Consider the following 18,210-nt stretch of genomic DNA (forward strand, 5'->3'; position numbering starts at 1 on the left):
CCCTCGACCTGCCATGTCTTAGGGGTTAAGTTGAATGGTAAAAACTTGATTCCCTTAATTTCCTGTGGGAACAGTCAGAACGATGAGTTGTAGGCAGTGGGTTCTGACAAGTACAATGCAGGCTTGTCCTTGGAAGGAAAAAAAAATGTCATGGGCATGATATGTAACTGTTCATCTAGTCATAACATTACATATAGTCTCATAGCACCCATTGCTGAGATTGAAGTATTTTCCAGATCCAATCTAGACTCAAGGTACTATGTCAAACATGAGGAAGTCTGTGGAGAAGTATCCATAAGAAATAGGCTGGGAGGGAGTGGGAAGTTTGTGAAATAATGAATGCAGTTTACCATTATAAATTGTTTTCATTGAGATTTTTACTTCTAAAAAAAAACGAAAAAGTGAGAGTATGCAAACAGCGATCCACAGAGAGTCCATGATGGTTTATGGTACATTATCACCTTCACAGAACTTTTAGCAGTTGTTTTCAGCTGCCCAATTATGATTTTCAGTCATGCCCATAAGGAATATGTTAAAAAACAAAGGTATGTAAATATTGGTGCTACACATTGTGTGTGTCCCTGTGGCTGTCCTTCAGTACAATAAATTGAATTTGATCCTCCATAGCTCCATCAACTCTTTCTCTCTACAGACCTCCTCTGCATGCATCCAACCCATTGCTCTGCTTTGCTTGGCTAGTAACCGAGCCAAGCGCATATGGTTCTCCATGACCTGTCTCTATTTTTGGAATGAAGACAAGAACTCAATAAGCAATTGAGCATTTAAGGTGACCCTGCAGGAGTCTAGCTATTATTTTACATATATCCGTTCACTGCTCTCGGACCATAAAGTGTTGAGCAAATCTTTAATCCCTAAATTCCAGCCATACTCGGGCACCAAGAATAGTCTATCGACGGTGATACATTCAAATTGCTCTAATCTGTGTATGCTGATATGTCTTAAAATTTGTAACGTTATGCTTTGTGTTAATTGAACCATTTGTACTAGGTCTCAGCAGCTGTCCCACTGTGAATAGGACTGCTTCCTTCATCAATTTCTTAGCTTTGTCCCAGACCAGAAGTACTGGGGAAGACTACGTCAACAACTGGAATCCCTTCATTCTCTTCTTCTCCTGAGCATTACTTTGTCAACTGCTCAAGAATACATCCTCAATTGTACAGTTTGTATTACTAGGGTTTGGTATGTAGCCACTGCAATGCCACAACCATGTGTTGATGCTCCACCACCCAGTAGTAGTGTATAATGCATTAGACCGATAAACCACCAATTTAAGAGACTACTGGATGATGGGTGACCTGAGACCGGGTTGTGGCTCTTCCCAGACCGTACACATTTCATTAATAAAGGAACCCAAATTTGAATCCCATGGTAACTTCCAGAATTACAACATTTATTTTAAATTTGATATAGACCTCCATTGAGGTCAACAAATACACAAACATCATTTTAAGATATTTATAGTGACATCCATAACATCAACTTTAAGCATTTCAAAGCATAATAGGTTTCACCAAAATTTTTGCGACATATTTAAAATAAAATTCATTAGATATTTATAAGGTTAATAACAACTGAATTCATAGGTTTCCCAAAGCTTAAATAGATCAGTTGAAAAGACAGGTTGTAGTAGTTCATAATATCAACTAAGTATTTATAATTTTTTACAACATTATCTCCGTGAATTTTAAAACAACTTTAGAAAGCTCTTTAAAAATTTATAAAATTGGTACAAGCGGGTTCATCCGGTGATGATTTACAAAGCTTAATTAGGTTTTGTATTGATGTAGCATTGCATCCAATACTCATAGGCCTTAAATACCTCCTCCTGGCTTCAACTAGGGTTGGGTTAGGACAGACAGATAGAACATGAGTTAGATCTTGTATTCCTCCCTTACACAAATCACAGAGCCCAGTTGTATTTTCAGATTTGTTCCACTTTACTATACACACTTTCAAAGGGAGGATTTCAAGCCTCAGTAGAAGAATACAACGCCGGACCCTATGATCTAATGAGAAATTTGTATATTTCTCTCGGGATTTATAGACTATAGTTTTTGCATATTCTTTATAGTGTTTTAATTGTATACAATGCTTTACATCCAGATCAAAGCTTAATCTTGGAACCATATTTTTTTAGAAAGAGCTTCAAGAGTGCCGGTGTCCGTGGTAACTTAAAATCCTCCAATTTCCAAAGAAAACTCAATTTGTGGATTACAATCCACTGCCTGAGTTTCCTTCACAATAATGAACCTTTTGTGGAGGATTCAACTCTGTATTTAGATTTTACTCCAGAAATGTGAGGATTTTCATTTACTGCTGATTGCTACATCAGACCCAAAGTCCCTAAAGAGTCAACTAGGGATGTAAAAGGGAATTCTCTAAAATATGTCATCTTAATGACATTCACCCTCCCCATTATTCTTGGAAGGGATCTATCCCATCTCTATACGTTGACCGTTATCCCCCAGCTCACCCACTGAACATAGTGATCATGGAATGGCTACTCCGATGGTTATACCTAAATAGTCAGTTAGTTCATCCATCACCCCAATTCTCCCACAACCAATTTCCTAGGAGGCAAAGATTCCTGTTAGTGGAAATACCTGTGACTTAATCAAATTTAGTCCAAATCCGGCCGGGGGGGGGGGGGGGAAGAATTATACTTCTTTTTCAATGCTCTCACGGATTGAAGTGTGGGGCTCTCATCATAAAAGATCATGAGCTGCTCACATCAGTATACTGGTGTAGGACCCAATTGTGGTATCATTTCCTGTGTATACATAGCAGCCCAAGCGGACAAGTCTACAAGCTACGCAAAGTTGGGGACACCTGTGCCTTGTTTTATTTTTTTTGTTTAAAATATTTTAATTGTTTTTTGAACATGTTTTATACAGTTAAACATAGGCAATGGCTTTAATCTTGAGATACATACTTAGGCATACAAAGGTTTTATAGGCTAGTCCGATGTACATTTATAGCTGCAGTCTCTCGCAGTTGTGTTCACGAGTCAGTGTAGTTCCTACATAGTGCATGGGTGATGATGTAAGGCTGGGGTATGTTGGGTTTTCCTCGCCTGCTGAGACGAAGTGATGGGGCTTAGTCTATTCTCGGTCACCATGAGTATTATGAACATACTGTGCTAGTGTGTGGCCCTGTTCTCAGTCCTTCTCTGGTGGTGGTTAGGTACCGGAGTTGTAGCCAGAAGCAAACATCTGGGTGCTAAACTGGGGTATTAATGCGGGATCAGTAGGGAAGGATGATGGGGGGAGTGAGCGCAGACGGGAGGGGTCAGTAGGTCCTCCATGACAGTGTGCGTTGTTGTTCTAGTAACCATTGAGCTGTGGTGCAGGGGGGGGTTTGGGGTATAGCCTAGTTTACATTACGGGTTCATGGGCTTTATCTGGTGGCGTGGGTCCTGGGAGAGTGTCTTCCTTGGACAGGCATACTCGCGCAGCAGAGCTGCTGGCTGGCGGGGTTGGCGTGACAGATGTCCTTTGGGTATTAGGGGTCTCTGAAGGTTCCTCACGTGTGGTGTGCTTGGTGATCTGGTATAGGATTTGCGCCCATTCCATAGATAAACACCTGTGCCTTGTTGAGAACTTTTTGAAAACAAAAGAATCATTTGTCCCTTCTTTTTTTTTTTTCAAACATTTTTATTGGCATTTTATTATTTCACTTCTGAGCAGACATACAATTATAGTGTTTACTCAAGTCTTTACAATCACAGGTTACAATTTATCATTTGTCCCTTATAATTAACTTCTACTGGGTAAACCTAGCTTTGAATTATTCTTTAATTCGTGTAAACTAGAGGTGCCTAGCTGTGGATTTACTTTTTACTTCCCAGTCAAGAAAGCAATTTGCTTAGTGAATGAAAAACCCAAATCCGACAGAGCTGACATTGCTTGGAGTAATATAGCGACTGTTGTTCATGGAGTTAAATCTGAAAATCTCATATAGTGCTTTGCACAATTTTGAAAGATAGTGTCATTTGGTGCTAATCTGAAGCATGAGAATAAAATGATCAAATTCAGAGAAATGTATCCACATCTAAACTGCTTTGATTTTCATCAGTGTGAGAAAATGCCCCATTCGGACATGATCACCCCCACTTTTTGCCTGGTATTCGATGCAATTTTGACAAAGTGCACTGGGTTCCAGCTATCCAGGTCCCAAGTACCAGATTTCTTTACCTAATCTATACAAGCCCCCTGCTCCCCAATTGACAATCCCTTTAGCACCCCCTGTAAGTCTGTAGTAAATGATACCCCATGTACCTTGGGCAAGGGGTACTAAAGAGGGCTTCTAAGGGCTGCAAAATGTATTGTGCCACCCTAAGATACCCCTCAGTGATATCATGTAAACTGCTATTGCAGGCTGTGTGACATGGTGCAGAGAAAAGTGAAGACACGACATGGCACATCTCCTGTAAGTCACCCCTCCAAGCAGGTCTTACGACCTAAGGCAGGGTGCAATATACTACATGCGTGGACATATCTGTCTAAGCAGATATGCCCCTGTGATGTCCAAGTCGATTCTTAGATATTATAAGTTAACGGGGAAGCCATTTTAAGTACATGCACTGGACACTGGTGGTCTACATATTGGCTTCACACTTATTCTAGTGATGGATTTATTAATATATGCGTCCAGAGGGCACCTTAGAGGTGCCCCCTGAAAACCTGCTGTCTGCTAGTGCTCTATCTTAACTGGTGTAGACCAGCCTGCCACCACAGACCGGTTTCTGACCCCTGCAGATGGAAGCCTGCTCTTTCTGAGGTCAGAAAAAGGCCTGCTCGTGCCAGAGGTGTTTTCACCTCCCCCAAGCAGGATGGCTAAGTGATCAGCACCCATTGCAAGAAACAAAGATCGTCCAGTCCAGACTCAACCAGGACCAAGCAGCCGTGGAGGGATGTCAGCACTTCAGAGACCCACATCCAGAATGACCCAGCTTTCTGGCTTTCACACCCTCAACTGGTGAGACTGACCACCGCAAGGCCCTAGGACGCACAGATCCCAGTTGAGCTTTCCACTCTGCACCCCGAGTACTGATTAACTAGCTGTGCCCCCTTGTTCCCAGGACCTTTGAGACCTGAGCCCCTGGTTGGGAGCTTCCGGACTTGTTTCCCAGTCTCCCTCTGCAGCCTGTTTTCAGATGCCCCCCTTAGCTACCAACCCGACAAGCATTTCTGCACCTGGACGCCCCAGGGCAGGTAACTAGTAACTGCTGGTGGTGCTTTGGACCGTGGCCTCCCACGACCCTAAGTCCTTAAGTAGGCCCCCAGAACCCGATGGTAAATAACTGTATGCAACATATCCCTTTTTCTCTATAGGAAAGCATTGCTGCGTAAAGACACATTTAAGTGAACTATTTACTCACCTGTGAAATTCGATATTTAAATAGGTCATTACCTGATAACAAAGTTCTTGGTATCAAAATTTATATAAAAATACAACTTATTTTTCTAAATTGGTCTCGAATTTATTCTTGAATGTGTCTCATTTATCGCCTCTGTGAGTACAGCAAATGCTTGGCACTACCCTCTGATAAGCCTAAACTGCTTGCCCACGCTACCAAAAAAGAGAGCATTTAGTGTTATTGTTGTAATGGATAAAAGAAGTTCATGTAGCCGTAGATTAGATTGTAGAAGATGGTTCATTAAGACTTAGTTACATGTTATCAAGATGGTAAGTAGATAAGGATATAGAAGATTAGAAGATGGTCCAACCAGAAGCAGCCTCCCTGCTGCTCAGCCTGCACACTCCAACTGACACTCGTGCACCTCACCAGACATCCAGGCATTCCATGCCTTCACCAAGCACTCCAGCACTCATCCTGGCTGAGCAGTAGGTAAGGTGAGCTAAGGAAAGGGTATGGCAACACTTAAGTCGGAGTCATCATTTTTGCCTCTAAACCAATTGGGGTTTGCCTGGACTCTTTACAAAGTGTACCTTGTTTTGATCCACTATATAAAGAGACAGCTTCCTACAGTCAGTTTTGGGCATGTCCCTCAAAGTTTTCCAGGAACATGCCCGCAGCTCAAACAGGCCAAAATCTTAACAGAAGTGCATGAATTCTACATCGTTGACTGACAGTATCCGAGCTAGCAGCGTACCTAGATGTTGAGACCTGGCAAGGCTACACCGATAATATAAAATTGAATGCCACGCTTTTGGTCTAAAAAATATTCCTAGATTATATACCATAATCCCATTAAGGTTGGAGAGGACCTTCTGGCATGGGCCACTATGTTGGTGGACCTACGGGGAGACCAAACACCTACATCCTAGGAGGCCGCGGGAGAAGAGGACTCCCAAAGAAGGGAATAAGAATGAGAAACTGCCAAGGCAATGTTTATTATTACAAAAAGAACAATCGATGGACAGAATGCAGAACAATGCCATACATTCACCCCAGTACAGAGACCAGGGCCTAAATCCATAGTTTTTTATGCTCACCATGCCATTCCAGTTTGGACCAAGTCATATGCAAATCAGTCTTGACCCTGCACCCAATGGGAACAGTCCAGCCCGAACTGCCAGGCCAGGTCCTCCCTGGACTGGAAACAAGTTCATGAGGCACAGGGTCAAGACTGATTTGCATATAGCTGTGTCTGAACTGGGGTGGCGGAGTGAGCTAAAGAACGAAGATGGATTCAACCCAGATCTGTGACTGGGCGTGAGTGTCTGAAAAGTTTCAGTGCTCTGTCCATCATCTCCTTGTGTTTGCTTTGTTTGCCCTATGTTGGCAGGGTATACCCAGACGTGGGTCCCTTGCTCACTTTACTACTGGATTCAAGCTAGCCTGGCTGATGAGGGCTGTTAGCCCAAAACCGATCCCAGGATGCTTGTTTCCGGTCCAGGGAAGACATGGCTTGGCAGTTCGGTCTGGACTGTTCCCATGAGGCACGGGGTCAAGACTGATTTGCATATAGCTGTGTGTGAACTGGGGGGCGGAGTGAGCTAAAGAACGATGAGGGATTCAACCCAGATCTGTGACTGGGGGTGAGTGTCTGAAAAGTTTCAGTGCTTCGTCCATCATCTCCTTGTGTTTGCTATGTTTATTATTCCAGCAAATAGATGTATTTTTGTATTGTGCACTTAACCATGTAACCTGACATGGACTGAATGGGGAAGAGAGGGTAGGTGAGGGGGTGGGGGAGTTAGTTTAATGAGACATTCTTTACGCAATATGCTTGAAAGGATTGTGTGAGGCAGCACGTTGTCAATCAGTGGTAATTGAAAGTAAATGATGCCCATGCATATAGATGTACTGCTATTACTTATAAATGCCAATAAAACTTTGAGGGAAAAAAACATAGACACATGGAAATACCTGCCCAGAGAAGACTTCTTGAAGTTCCAGAGAGGTATGTAGACTCACCTCTTCCTTTCAGCTAATGGCTAAGTGCATAAGATCATAGTCCTCCACTCATGAGTACAGCCTAGAACCTACTCACACCTTAAGCTTGTCACAGATCAGGTCTTGCCTATTGGTCACTTTGAGATTGGAGCTTGACCGTCTTGGTCTCTTACAAATGCTTTTCTGTAGCATTCACTGCGGTCTTAGTGCACATCGGCTGCTCTAATCTGTTCCTGTGTTCGAAACCACTTTTCTGTATCTACCAAAGGGACCCAAAGGAGCTACCAGCCGTAAGTAAATATATATATATATATATATAATTAACTTCATGAGATTGTGGTTTTCTTATTGTTGTTCATGTTCTGAATACAATATTTTGGCAGGGTAGTATTTAAGACTCAATATTGTGATACACCTAAGAAAGGGATACCAACAACGTCTGAAAATACGATATCGCTATAAAATGCCACCACATGACTAATTAAATAACTGCACGAGCAACAAATGATCTTTGGCACAAAGAAAAAAAACTAACCACTATATATCTCCCAAACAAACCATAGATAATCATTGAAAGGGCCACTAGAAAAATGTTTAGGATTTTTTATAATTGTGTTTTCAAACATCAGCTATTCACTCACTTTATGACTAATAGAATGGGACTTGTAAGGTGACAAATCGCCCTTTGATTTGAACAATTGAGAGTTGAGACTGGTGGTCTTAAATGTAGCAAGTCCCACATGTGGTTACAGTGTGTGTTTGTGCGTAAGCGTGTTTGCCATTGGTTAGGCTGGCTGCCACTATCTGGGGTCTAAATGGTTATCCTCCCCCACCTACCATACTACTTTGTCAGTGTTCCAGTACTTCCCAAATGTCTATTTTGTTTCTGTGTTCCAGTGTTTCCTAAATGTCTATTTTTTTTCTTTCTTTCTTTCATTGATCTGAATCTGGCACTATAGGATTTGCTCTGGGACAACGGGAGACGTAGGGTAGCCTTAAACGAGCTTCAATTGCCTGTGGGAGGCGGGGGATTAGGGGTGCTGTCTTTTGAGGCCTATTATCTTGCGGCACAGCTTCAATGGATGGCCAGATGGTTATCAGGAAATATTCTTTATGAAACGAACAGAGGGGATGGTCCCCTCCCTTTGCATGTAATACAGCAATTTTTACATCCCACAGTGAAACTGCTCCTTTCGTGGTTGGCTCGAAGATGCGCGACGAGTGTTGCAATTCACAAAAGACATTATTCAATATTCACTGACCACACCACTTCGGAGTTTGCCTGGCCCTCTGGGGCACTTTACAACTGACACAACACTACTCTAGGGTAACTGTTCCAATTGTGCTAAATCACAGGTTGGATCAGTTGTAGGGGGATAGAATGGGTACTTCCTTATTAGGAAGTGACCGGGCAGGCAGACAGAAGGGTAGTTTTATGCACTATACACCGCGACACTCCACTATCTTAACCGCAGCACCATCTTGGGCCTCTGCCTGGACCCAAGGTGCCTTTTATTTTGAATTGGAGGGTTGGAAATCAAGCTTCTCCTTTGTCATTTGACCACGAGGTACCCATGTGACCCACTATTAATTATTTGGCGGTGTCCGTGAATATCCCACGAGACACGAAACACCTCCCTACCCCACCACCCCTCTGTTTTGGTCCTGATGAAGCCCCACTGATTCCTCCTGGACCACGGAGGTGTAAAACATGTTGACCCAGACCCACACACACTGGTGGATTGCCTTTCTCCATTGAGAAATCTACATACACTTTTTAACCCTACTGTGGGGACACTGGATTAAAATATAATATTGAGGTACCCCTGAGGTAGTTTTAATTCACTACCAGAACCCCTCCCCCTTTTCCTCACACACCCGCACTAACCATAATGGTATTTTCTAAAAAAGATCTCAGTCAATGAGCCCTCTTGCTGGACCCCTGGGGTATTGCAGTGCTGACCGCACGAGGAGCAGTGCCCGATGATGAAGCATGACACCCTCACAGGTGTTTGAGGGCACTACTTCCTAACAAGGAAGTATCAATTCTACTCCTCTACAACTTCTCCAAACCTTGGATGTAGCCTTATAGGAACAGTTACCCCAGAGTAGTGTCATATGTGTTCTTGGGAGCAAGACCTGTTTTAAGCTCCCTGTCCCCACCCCATCTTTTTGATATTGATTCACTTTACTACTGACCAGATGACAAGCTGGCATGAACACTCCATTGTCACATTTGGTAATTTGTTCCAGGACACATTTACTGCGTAATCAGTTTCCTTTACATGCGTAGTTGCTTGGAGCACTTAGAAAACTGTAGGGTGTGATTGATGTAGAGCCACCCACACATGCAGTAATGCATACACTACACACCATGGGAGAAGGAGGACATCTTATTACTTGTTTTTATAGAGCAATTCGGGAGAATACTGAGATCTTGCTCTCTCATCTCTGGCATGAATGGGAGGATGATCTAGGGCAGCCCTTACATAATACAGAATAGGTACATGACCTCGAGTCTCTGCATGTAATTTCTAGAAATGCAAGATTTAAACATATATAGTATATGATACTCCATAGGGCATACCTTACCCAGTTAGGGTTAAACCACATGTATACATCGGCCAACCTTATTTGCCCCAGATTTCAGTTGCATTCAGCAGATTTTCAACATATGCTTTAGTCTAGCTCTAGCGTGAAGGGGTACTGGCCACTGTCACAGATCTCACTACTTTCATCTCATTGGAAGCTATAGCATTTAGCATATTCCCAGGAGGAAGAGTCATAGGGTGAGGGTACGTTCTCTGAATCTGGCTCTTATTTTGGGAAAATGCTTACTCGCTGTGCATTGGTGAGCAGAGCAGCCACCATCTTTTGCCCAGTGGTGCAGGCCTCTGTGCCGCTGGGGTGATGCTGAAAGTACTGCGCTGCACTGGGAAGAGGCCTGTAGAATTCGGAAGCACTCCACTGCAGTAGCCTGGGACACTGTTATTATTATTCAAAGAACTCACGGCTGAAAAGCCCCCAGCATCTAATGCATCCTGTGTGAACCCTTATGATATCCCTGGACTTGCTCCCTGGTCCTTAACCATTGTTCTTCCAGGTGGTTGATGTGAAGATCAGTTTGTATTTGTACTTACTCCCCTGCCTACTCGACATGTTAAATGCTTGTGCGCTCCTTTTTGTTTCCCCTATCCAAGTTGAAATTCCCTATCATGATATACCTGATGTGTAATCGGCGGAATATGGGAGACTAAAAGCTTTAGGTCAATAGTTTGAGTGATTACAAGTGAATGCAACTTTATATTTATTAACTTGTTTGCCTATTGTAGAGTGTTTACTGTGGAGTGATGCTTATTGAATTGACTTACAATGTATAACAGCATTATTTAATTATAAATCCCAATAAAAAATATTTGAAACATCGAGGTCCAGGGATGTGAAGTGCTGCCTTACTGAATGTGGCTAGAACCTCTGAATTAAATATTGTTCTGGACTGCACTTCTGGGTCTACTTCCATGGTCAGACAAGTTACCAGTAGCTCCTGAGCTACCCATTAGAGAACCCTTCATTAAAAAGTCAAGAGTGCGTGTACAGACAGTGGTTTGCAATTAAAACGAGCGGTGAGTAGTTAACTTAAGTTTGCAGTAAAAATGGAACAGATATTCCTCAGGAAAAGAGCTTATCTCTGTCACTTTCTAGTACTCAGTTCAGAGTTCTTGTTCTCCTTATCAGGTCAGTACTATTGTGCACAATCAAACTTTGAATGTGAGAGATATTGAACTATATTATCTTAAGTTTGCTTAGTAATATCATATATGCCCAGTCACCTCCAGCCCCCTGCCTGCTCAGAGAAATAGCTACTTTGTTCAGTGTTTAAACATTTGTAATATAATGTAATTTGTGAATGTTTACAGGAGTTTGCAGCACCCACAATAGAGGCACCAAATCAAGGATACGTTGGTGAGTAAAAAGGTTAATGCTAATTTTCCTATTTTTTTTTTTAATGAAAGTCAAAATTATGTAATCGAGACAGAGGCAAATATGCTTTCATCTAACAATATTTTTGGCACCAATAAAGGTAAAAAGTAAAACAATACTTAAACTCATGAGGAAAATCAAACCGATATAATTTGAATCCCACCAATGCAAAGCAGGTCACCTTTGCAGAAAGTAATATTAGACTCTGTTAGTCCCTTTCACTCTGTATAAAGCTTACAAAAGTACAAATGTGAATAGAATGGAGAGGAAAATAATAATTGGGAACAGATGCCTATTGTATTTGAAATTCTGAATAAAATAATGTCTTATGAAGAGGAATTCTCAACAAGTAGGAGCAGGCATCGTTTCAGCTTTACCACATCACACCGCAATTTTGTAACAGTCTTTATATTCTGAGGGAGAGACTTAAGGTAGTCTGCCAACTGCACCTGCCCTTTTAGAGTTAACAAAAGCTTTTAGCCCCTCCTTGCTTTGATGACCTATAAACCAGACCGGCCACATAGATGGTCTTGTTATTGAATGCTTGCAGTTTACTGGAAAAAGGATGTGTCTCTGTGAGTCTGTCCTTTGTTTAAATATCCTTCGGAGTTTGTGGGTGGCGTCTGATAACTCTTTAAAGCCATTTTTGTGAACTATTTTCAGGAATTTGCATTGCCTCACCATGCAATAAGCTAGATGGTTGTGACTTCGCTCACTAGTGCTGGTTTTTGTTGTGAGAATTGGATCGCACTTACCTGATTATGTATATGCATGGGCCCTTGAAATGAGTGTCTGTTTATCTTTCAATCCCTTGCATTAAATGCTAAGTAACCGTTTAGGTTTTAAAATGGAGACTGAACATGGCTTGAATGTATAGTTATGAGAGCTGTCAGTATCTGAGGCTAATCTGTGCATAACAATAGGATGTCATGACCTATTAGATCAGGTGTTTGCCTATGGTTCTAGATGGTTGAACAATCAAGTACCTTTGTTGACCTAGGAGGTTGTTTGTTTGCTTATAGATCCGCTTATAGATCTGTTCATTTTAAATGATGAAGTGCTGTAATCTTCACAATGACTGATTATTGACTTGTCTCACGTGGTAGCATTTGTTAAGCTGCATGATCTTCCTTGCTGGGAGATAGTTTTGTTCTGCTGACTTTGATGTAGTACCCTTGCCAGTAATTGCCAACTTTGATGGTGGTAATGCCCTACTGCTTGGCCTCACAGATTCCACATTGCACTCCTTAGGCTTATCCAACAAGCTGCAGCACGTCTTATGCAGAGCCTAAAGAAATACATCACCCCTGTCTTGATAAATCTCCACTAGCTCTGCTTGTCAGTTTGCGCCATTTACAAAACCAGCCTCATCATTTACAAAGCCATCTTAACCAGCACTCATGCCCATCTTATAGACAAGCTGGTGGTGGTTCTTGGCACAGCAAAGCCAGAGCACCATCAAATTGCAATTTAAGAAGTGTAAAAAAGACAAGAAGCTTTTTCCATCTGTGCACCTAGTATCTGAAATAACATTCTCGTATCCATCAGAACTGCTCAGATGCTGCTGCATTTTAGAAAAGAGTTATAGACTCCCCTCTTTTAAGAACACTACATTCAATGCATTAAACCTCAACAACTCTGCTTCCTCCCCTATTACTCATTGACTTTATGCCTGTCTTCGGACACACACAGCGCTCCACTTGTGTTTGGCTATGTTTGTGCTATAAAAATACCATAGACATGCAGACATTAGACTCTGTAAAAGCCAGCCCTCCCACTGTTAGAATCCCAGTTAGGGTTCTAATCTTCTCATTGAGTTGTGGATTTTTGTTTGTAAACCAATTTATTCAATAATTGATTTTCTAAAGAAAATTCACATAGAAGATCTATTTCCCAATGTTTGTTTTGCAATTACTATCATCTCTCTATTCATTTCATTCAGACCCTTAATGATGATAAATTACTAATTGCTTCTGTTTTCAGTTGAATCGCATTTCTTTTTTTTAAAAATGTCTTTATTGGTTTTTTATTGACAATAGAATCGGGCAGATTATGCACCCGAGTAATAAAACAGTAAAGAAAACATCAACTTCTTCATAATAGTAGCTGGTAGGTGGCCTATGAGAGACCTTATACCTTGTCATGGAGCCCACTCCTTCTTGGCATCCATATGTGGTGCTGTGCGTCTGTAACAGTAAATTTCAAACAAAAAGAAACCAGGAGTACCAGGGGGTGGGGGGCATCCAAGTCACTGTGTATAGCAGGGGTGTTGGAATTTAATAAAATGTCTGCTTGTCCCTTTGGTGCCATGTAGTGCGGTATTAAATTATGGCAGGAATCTCATTTTATAAGAGATCTGATATAGCCTCTCTGATTAAGCCAGGGCTCATACCACAGTAGTGTTTGAATACTTGCAATCCCATTATATTGCCACGTTTCCGCAGATCTACATACTGGGGCTGAAGGTAGTGGTAAGCAATAGTTCCAGGGTTAGAATGCCCTTTTGAGTCTATGCAAACCTACTAACTTGCATGTTTATAGGGTTTTCAAAAACTCATCTCTAGTCTTTTCCCATACTTAGACATTTTGGAAATTTACTCCTGACAATGGCAGACGTAAACCTTCTTTCAGAGTTGGGAAAATAGTGGTTGGAAGGAAAGTGAACTTGCAAACACAGATTTTCACATGAGAAAATCTACACATGCATATTTGCTCATGCTAAAATGCAGTTCACAAATATTTTCTAGTAGTACTATTTCTTGTCCTACTTCTGTAAATTCTTGGGAATTCACGAAAGCCGTAAAGCTGTACTTAATGCAAGGTCATATACTGTGGGTGCACGTTTGAGACTTTCTTTAATAATTGGACCCCTAATGTGGTCTGGCGTTGACCGTGACCTTTTGTGTTTACTAAATTTCTGTCTCTCTCTCTGTATCGGCGGTTTCACTGTGAGTGACCGCATTCTGCTCTTTCACAAGAAGCATATATGCACACAAAGTAGTTTTGTTCAGTGCCAGTAAGTACTGTGGCCGTATGTGCTTTTTGAGACGAAAAACTATTTTTGCTTTTGCCAATGTTTGTTATAATGGTGAGGGCTCAGCAGCTCCTACAACATTATGGTTTTACAAAAACAATGTCAAAACTAAAAAGCTGACCACCGATTTCAGACCTAGTGGCTTTGCCAATGCTTGTTTGTTTCCCATAATCTTATTGAAACTGGTTACACTGATTTTCCATTATGAATATTTTTGGGAAATACTAGCATGCATCAACACATGTTACTAAATGATGCTGCGTAGAAATGGGACCTGAAATTTTGCATTAGTTTAGCAAAATATTTTTTACTCCTGCTTTCATGTTTTTTTGAACATTTTATTTTGAAAGCAAAGAATCATCAATCTTGCTTTCAAGCTCATGCAAATATTTGCCTCAAATCAGAGAACATTCTGGGAGCATTATACATAGCCTCATATTGCTAAACTTTGAAAACGTGCGTACACATTGTTATACTGGAACCACTGCTAGTAGTACAGTCAGATCTTACAACATTTACTTAGAGCGCTCACTCTAATAATAAAGGCTCTCAATTAATGAACCATAAATACAAGTTTGAACAGCATTAACATGGAGCAAAATATTACCTCAACTGTAGACAGTGCCCTTCTCTGATCCATAATGTGGTACTGCAAACTGGCAGTCAAAGGGTTTGTGCTGCAGGGGGCTGGGACTACTTGTTCCAAGGACAAAATAAACATGAAAACTTGTTGCCCTCGACCCCAAACAATATGTCCTGGGCGTCAGGCTATAGGAATTCCACATCCCTGGTATAGGTGGTTATGAGGGGTGGGGGGGGGGGGGGGTTCATATGCATCGGTGCTGTTTGGGGCGGGAGATGTCCGCGTTCCTTGGCGCCTTAGACTGATGGGAGTTAGAGAAGAGAAGTCTCAATCAAAGAAATGTAAAGCCCTCCGGTGGGGAGCTCGGAAGCATAGATATTTTATCTTTGAGAGGGAGTCCATCATTGGTTGCCAAAGGTGGGTGAAACGTTTCTCAGTGTGGGAGAGCTTGCGAGATAAATGCTCCATCGCCAAAGTACCTTTTTGATGTAGCCTAAGATCTCCTTCCAATATGTTTGGTTCACTGAGCGGCACCACCATATGTGCAGGAAGGTGTCCGTGGCGGTGCCGCAGCGCCAACAAGTTGAGGAGGTGGTTGGATACATGCGGGATAGCCTGGCGGAGGTCAAGTACCATAACCTTCAGGCCCTATCCCTATGAAGAAAAGTTTTGTGGATTTTTGGAACGTCTCTTTAAAGGACGTCTCATTGTTTATCTGTTTATTAGCAATCCATGTCGGCCTCCCATAGTGACTAGTATGGGTGTGAAGTATGAGGTTTGGATTCCTGAAGTGTGGCATAGGTGTGTGAGATCAGGCTCTTGGTGCTATTAAAGGATCTGACCAGTTTCTCAAACGGGGTGGGGGCACATGTCGTGTTGAAGAGCTAATGTCTCTTTAACCCAACTGTGGGAGAAAAACAATCAAAATCAAACAACCAATAGCTTGCATTCAATATTCAATAATTACCAGCATGTCAAAATGTGTCCAAGCAAGGAGCAGGTGGGCTAGAGCGACATTTAAGGACTTGTAAGCAAATAATTCTTAAGTCATCAATGGTTTGCCACTAAATTGTCAGTAAGCTGTAAATAGATTGACAATTAATTTGTCCAGCAAAGTCACTTCGGTAACTTTGGTAACCCTGCCAAGCCTGGTAAGCCACAAGTCATGAGTGAGCAGGAGGGGGACTGCTTAGCACTCTCAGTCGCACTTCTGTTCCTGTAGGAAAACCTTGGTGCTGACAAACCTCAACTCCATCTTCCGTCTACTGTCCTCATGCAGGTTTGTATAATGGTAGATCCCAACAAGGAATAGATAAGTACAGGTCACCGGTGGACTAGCTAATGACTAACCCGTGACCAGAACCACCTATTGCCAATGTCAACTAAGCACAGGTCCAAAGTAAGCTGTAGATTTACTCGTCCACCTCCCCCCCCCCCCCCCCCCCCCCCCCCCCCCCCCCAGCGTTCCTATGAGTACCAAATATTCTCCTAAACAAATCTTAAAGAGCATTCACAAAGTGCTGTGCGTGTAGGTATGTCGCTTACTTCCTCCCTCTCAGACTAACTGGATCTTTCCGGATTTAGGCTGCAGGCGTCGGCTTGAGGCAGGTCACGGATCTCAGGTCCGGATCGCCGGGTAGACCTCGTGGTGTTGGGCCACTCAAACTTAGGCCGTGGGCGACGGGTGCAGAGTGGTGCAGACCCACGGATTTCGCCAAAGCTGGAGTCTGTTGGTGAACAAATCCAGTGTTCACGGGAGACAAAGTCTTTGGTTTGGAAGCAGGACAGGTCCTCGAGGTTCTTGAGGTTGCTGGCTGCAGGACACACCTTAGTTTCGCTTCTGAAGGTTTGAGGTGGGGACTGGCCGGTAGGGCTGGGGCCAAGAAAGTTGGCGTCCTCCTCTTCTTAGCTTTGGTACAGCTGTTCTGTTCTCCTTCTTTTCTTCTTGTAGTTTCTTGTCTTAGGAGGCAAGGTTCTGGGTGCCCCCTAAATACTACATTTAGGGGCGTTTTAGGTACGAAAAGGTTGGGACCAATGTGTCCCTTCCTTGGGGTGGGTACACCCCCTGTTATGCCACCCTCCAGTGGTAGGGGGGCATATGCCTCACTCTGGTTGGTTGGGTCCCCCCATCTGCAAGATGGCGGGGACTGAGAGTTGTGCTTCACTTCCCCCACCTGAGGGGTGGGGTTGGCAAAGGTGGGCACACCTCCCTTCCTCACTTGCTTTTCCCGATGATTCTTCCACCCAAAGTGGGGGTCAGAACCGCTGGGGCCAGTTGCTGGAAGCAGCAACAGGCCTGGGTAAGCTCACAAAGGCAGCAAGCCTTTGAAGCTTCCCCTTCATGGCCTCTGCCTCTCCTGGAGGAGGAGGCTTGGCAACCCGTCCCAGGATGTGCATTGTTTCTGGCCCCCCGAGAGCAGTAGGCTCTCGACCCAGGGGTCCAGAAACATGTCAGGTGGTGGCAGCTTGCGAGCAACCACTCAGCCTGGACTCTAGTGTTAGATCGGTTTTCAGGGGGCGTCTCTAATATGCCCTTTGTATGCATTTTTCATGAAATCCCACACTGGCATCAGTGTAGGTTTAATGTGCTGAGAAGTTTGATACCAAACTTCCCATTTTTTAGTAATGCGATTATGGTACTGTGGAGTTCGTAATGACAAACTCACAGCACTATATACTCTTAATGGCATTACTGCACTAACAATGCCTAAGAATTGACTTAGACACTGTAGGGGTACAGGGCTCATGCAACTGTACCCTCACCACTGGTATAGTGTACCTGGCTAGATGGGTAGCTGACCTATGCCAGGGCAGTGGGTTGTAGGCATGACACTCAGGGATGTGTGCCCTTTCGAATCGAAAGCACATCAGCATTTTAGGAAAAAGTGGGGGCAACCATGCAAAAAGAGGGCTCTTACACTCTGGTGCTCACTTGCGTAACCACCCTGGGGCCTAACAGTTGCATGTCAAATTTGATGTAACCAGCTTTGAGTTATTTCTTTTGCAATTTAACTTTCTAGTAGTTATGTGTTTTGTTGATGCAGGCATAGTCTACAGTAGTCTTTGGGTATCCTTAAGGATATAAATCACCGATTGGGGGCTCAGTGTGTTTATTGATAGCACTAGTATTTTAACTGATTGAGACGGAGCTGTTGCTTTTTAACTGCCATGGAATTCTTGTCTTTCAAGTCTTGTATTACATAGTGTACGCAGTGTGTTACACAACTT

General features: G+C 42.8%; 1 protein-coding gene across 1 annotated transcript in view; it reads left to right on the forward strand.

Moving 5' to 3' along the window:
• Positions 1–18,210, forward strand: part of EXOSC8 (exosome component 8) — a 198,773-nt gene that overhangs the window by 20,923 nt on the left and 159,640 nt on the right. The window contains exon 5 of the mRNA XM_085621734.1: positions 11,302–11,347. Within this exon, the coding sequence (XP_085477860.1) occupies positions 11,302–11,347 (46 nt within the window). The remainder of the gene's footprint in view (positions 1–11,301; positions 11,348–18,210) is intronic.

Source organism: Triturus cristatus, chromosome 8 (assembly GCF_964204655.1).
Source record: "Triturus cristatus chromosome 8, aTriCri1.1, whole genome shotgun sequence".
Taxonomy (NCBI): domain Eukaryota; kingdom Metazoa; phylum Chordata; class Amphibia; order Caudata; family Salamandridae; genus Triturus; species Triturus cristatus.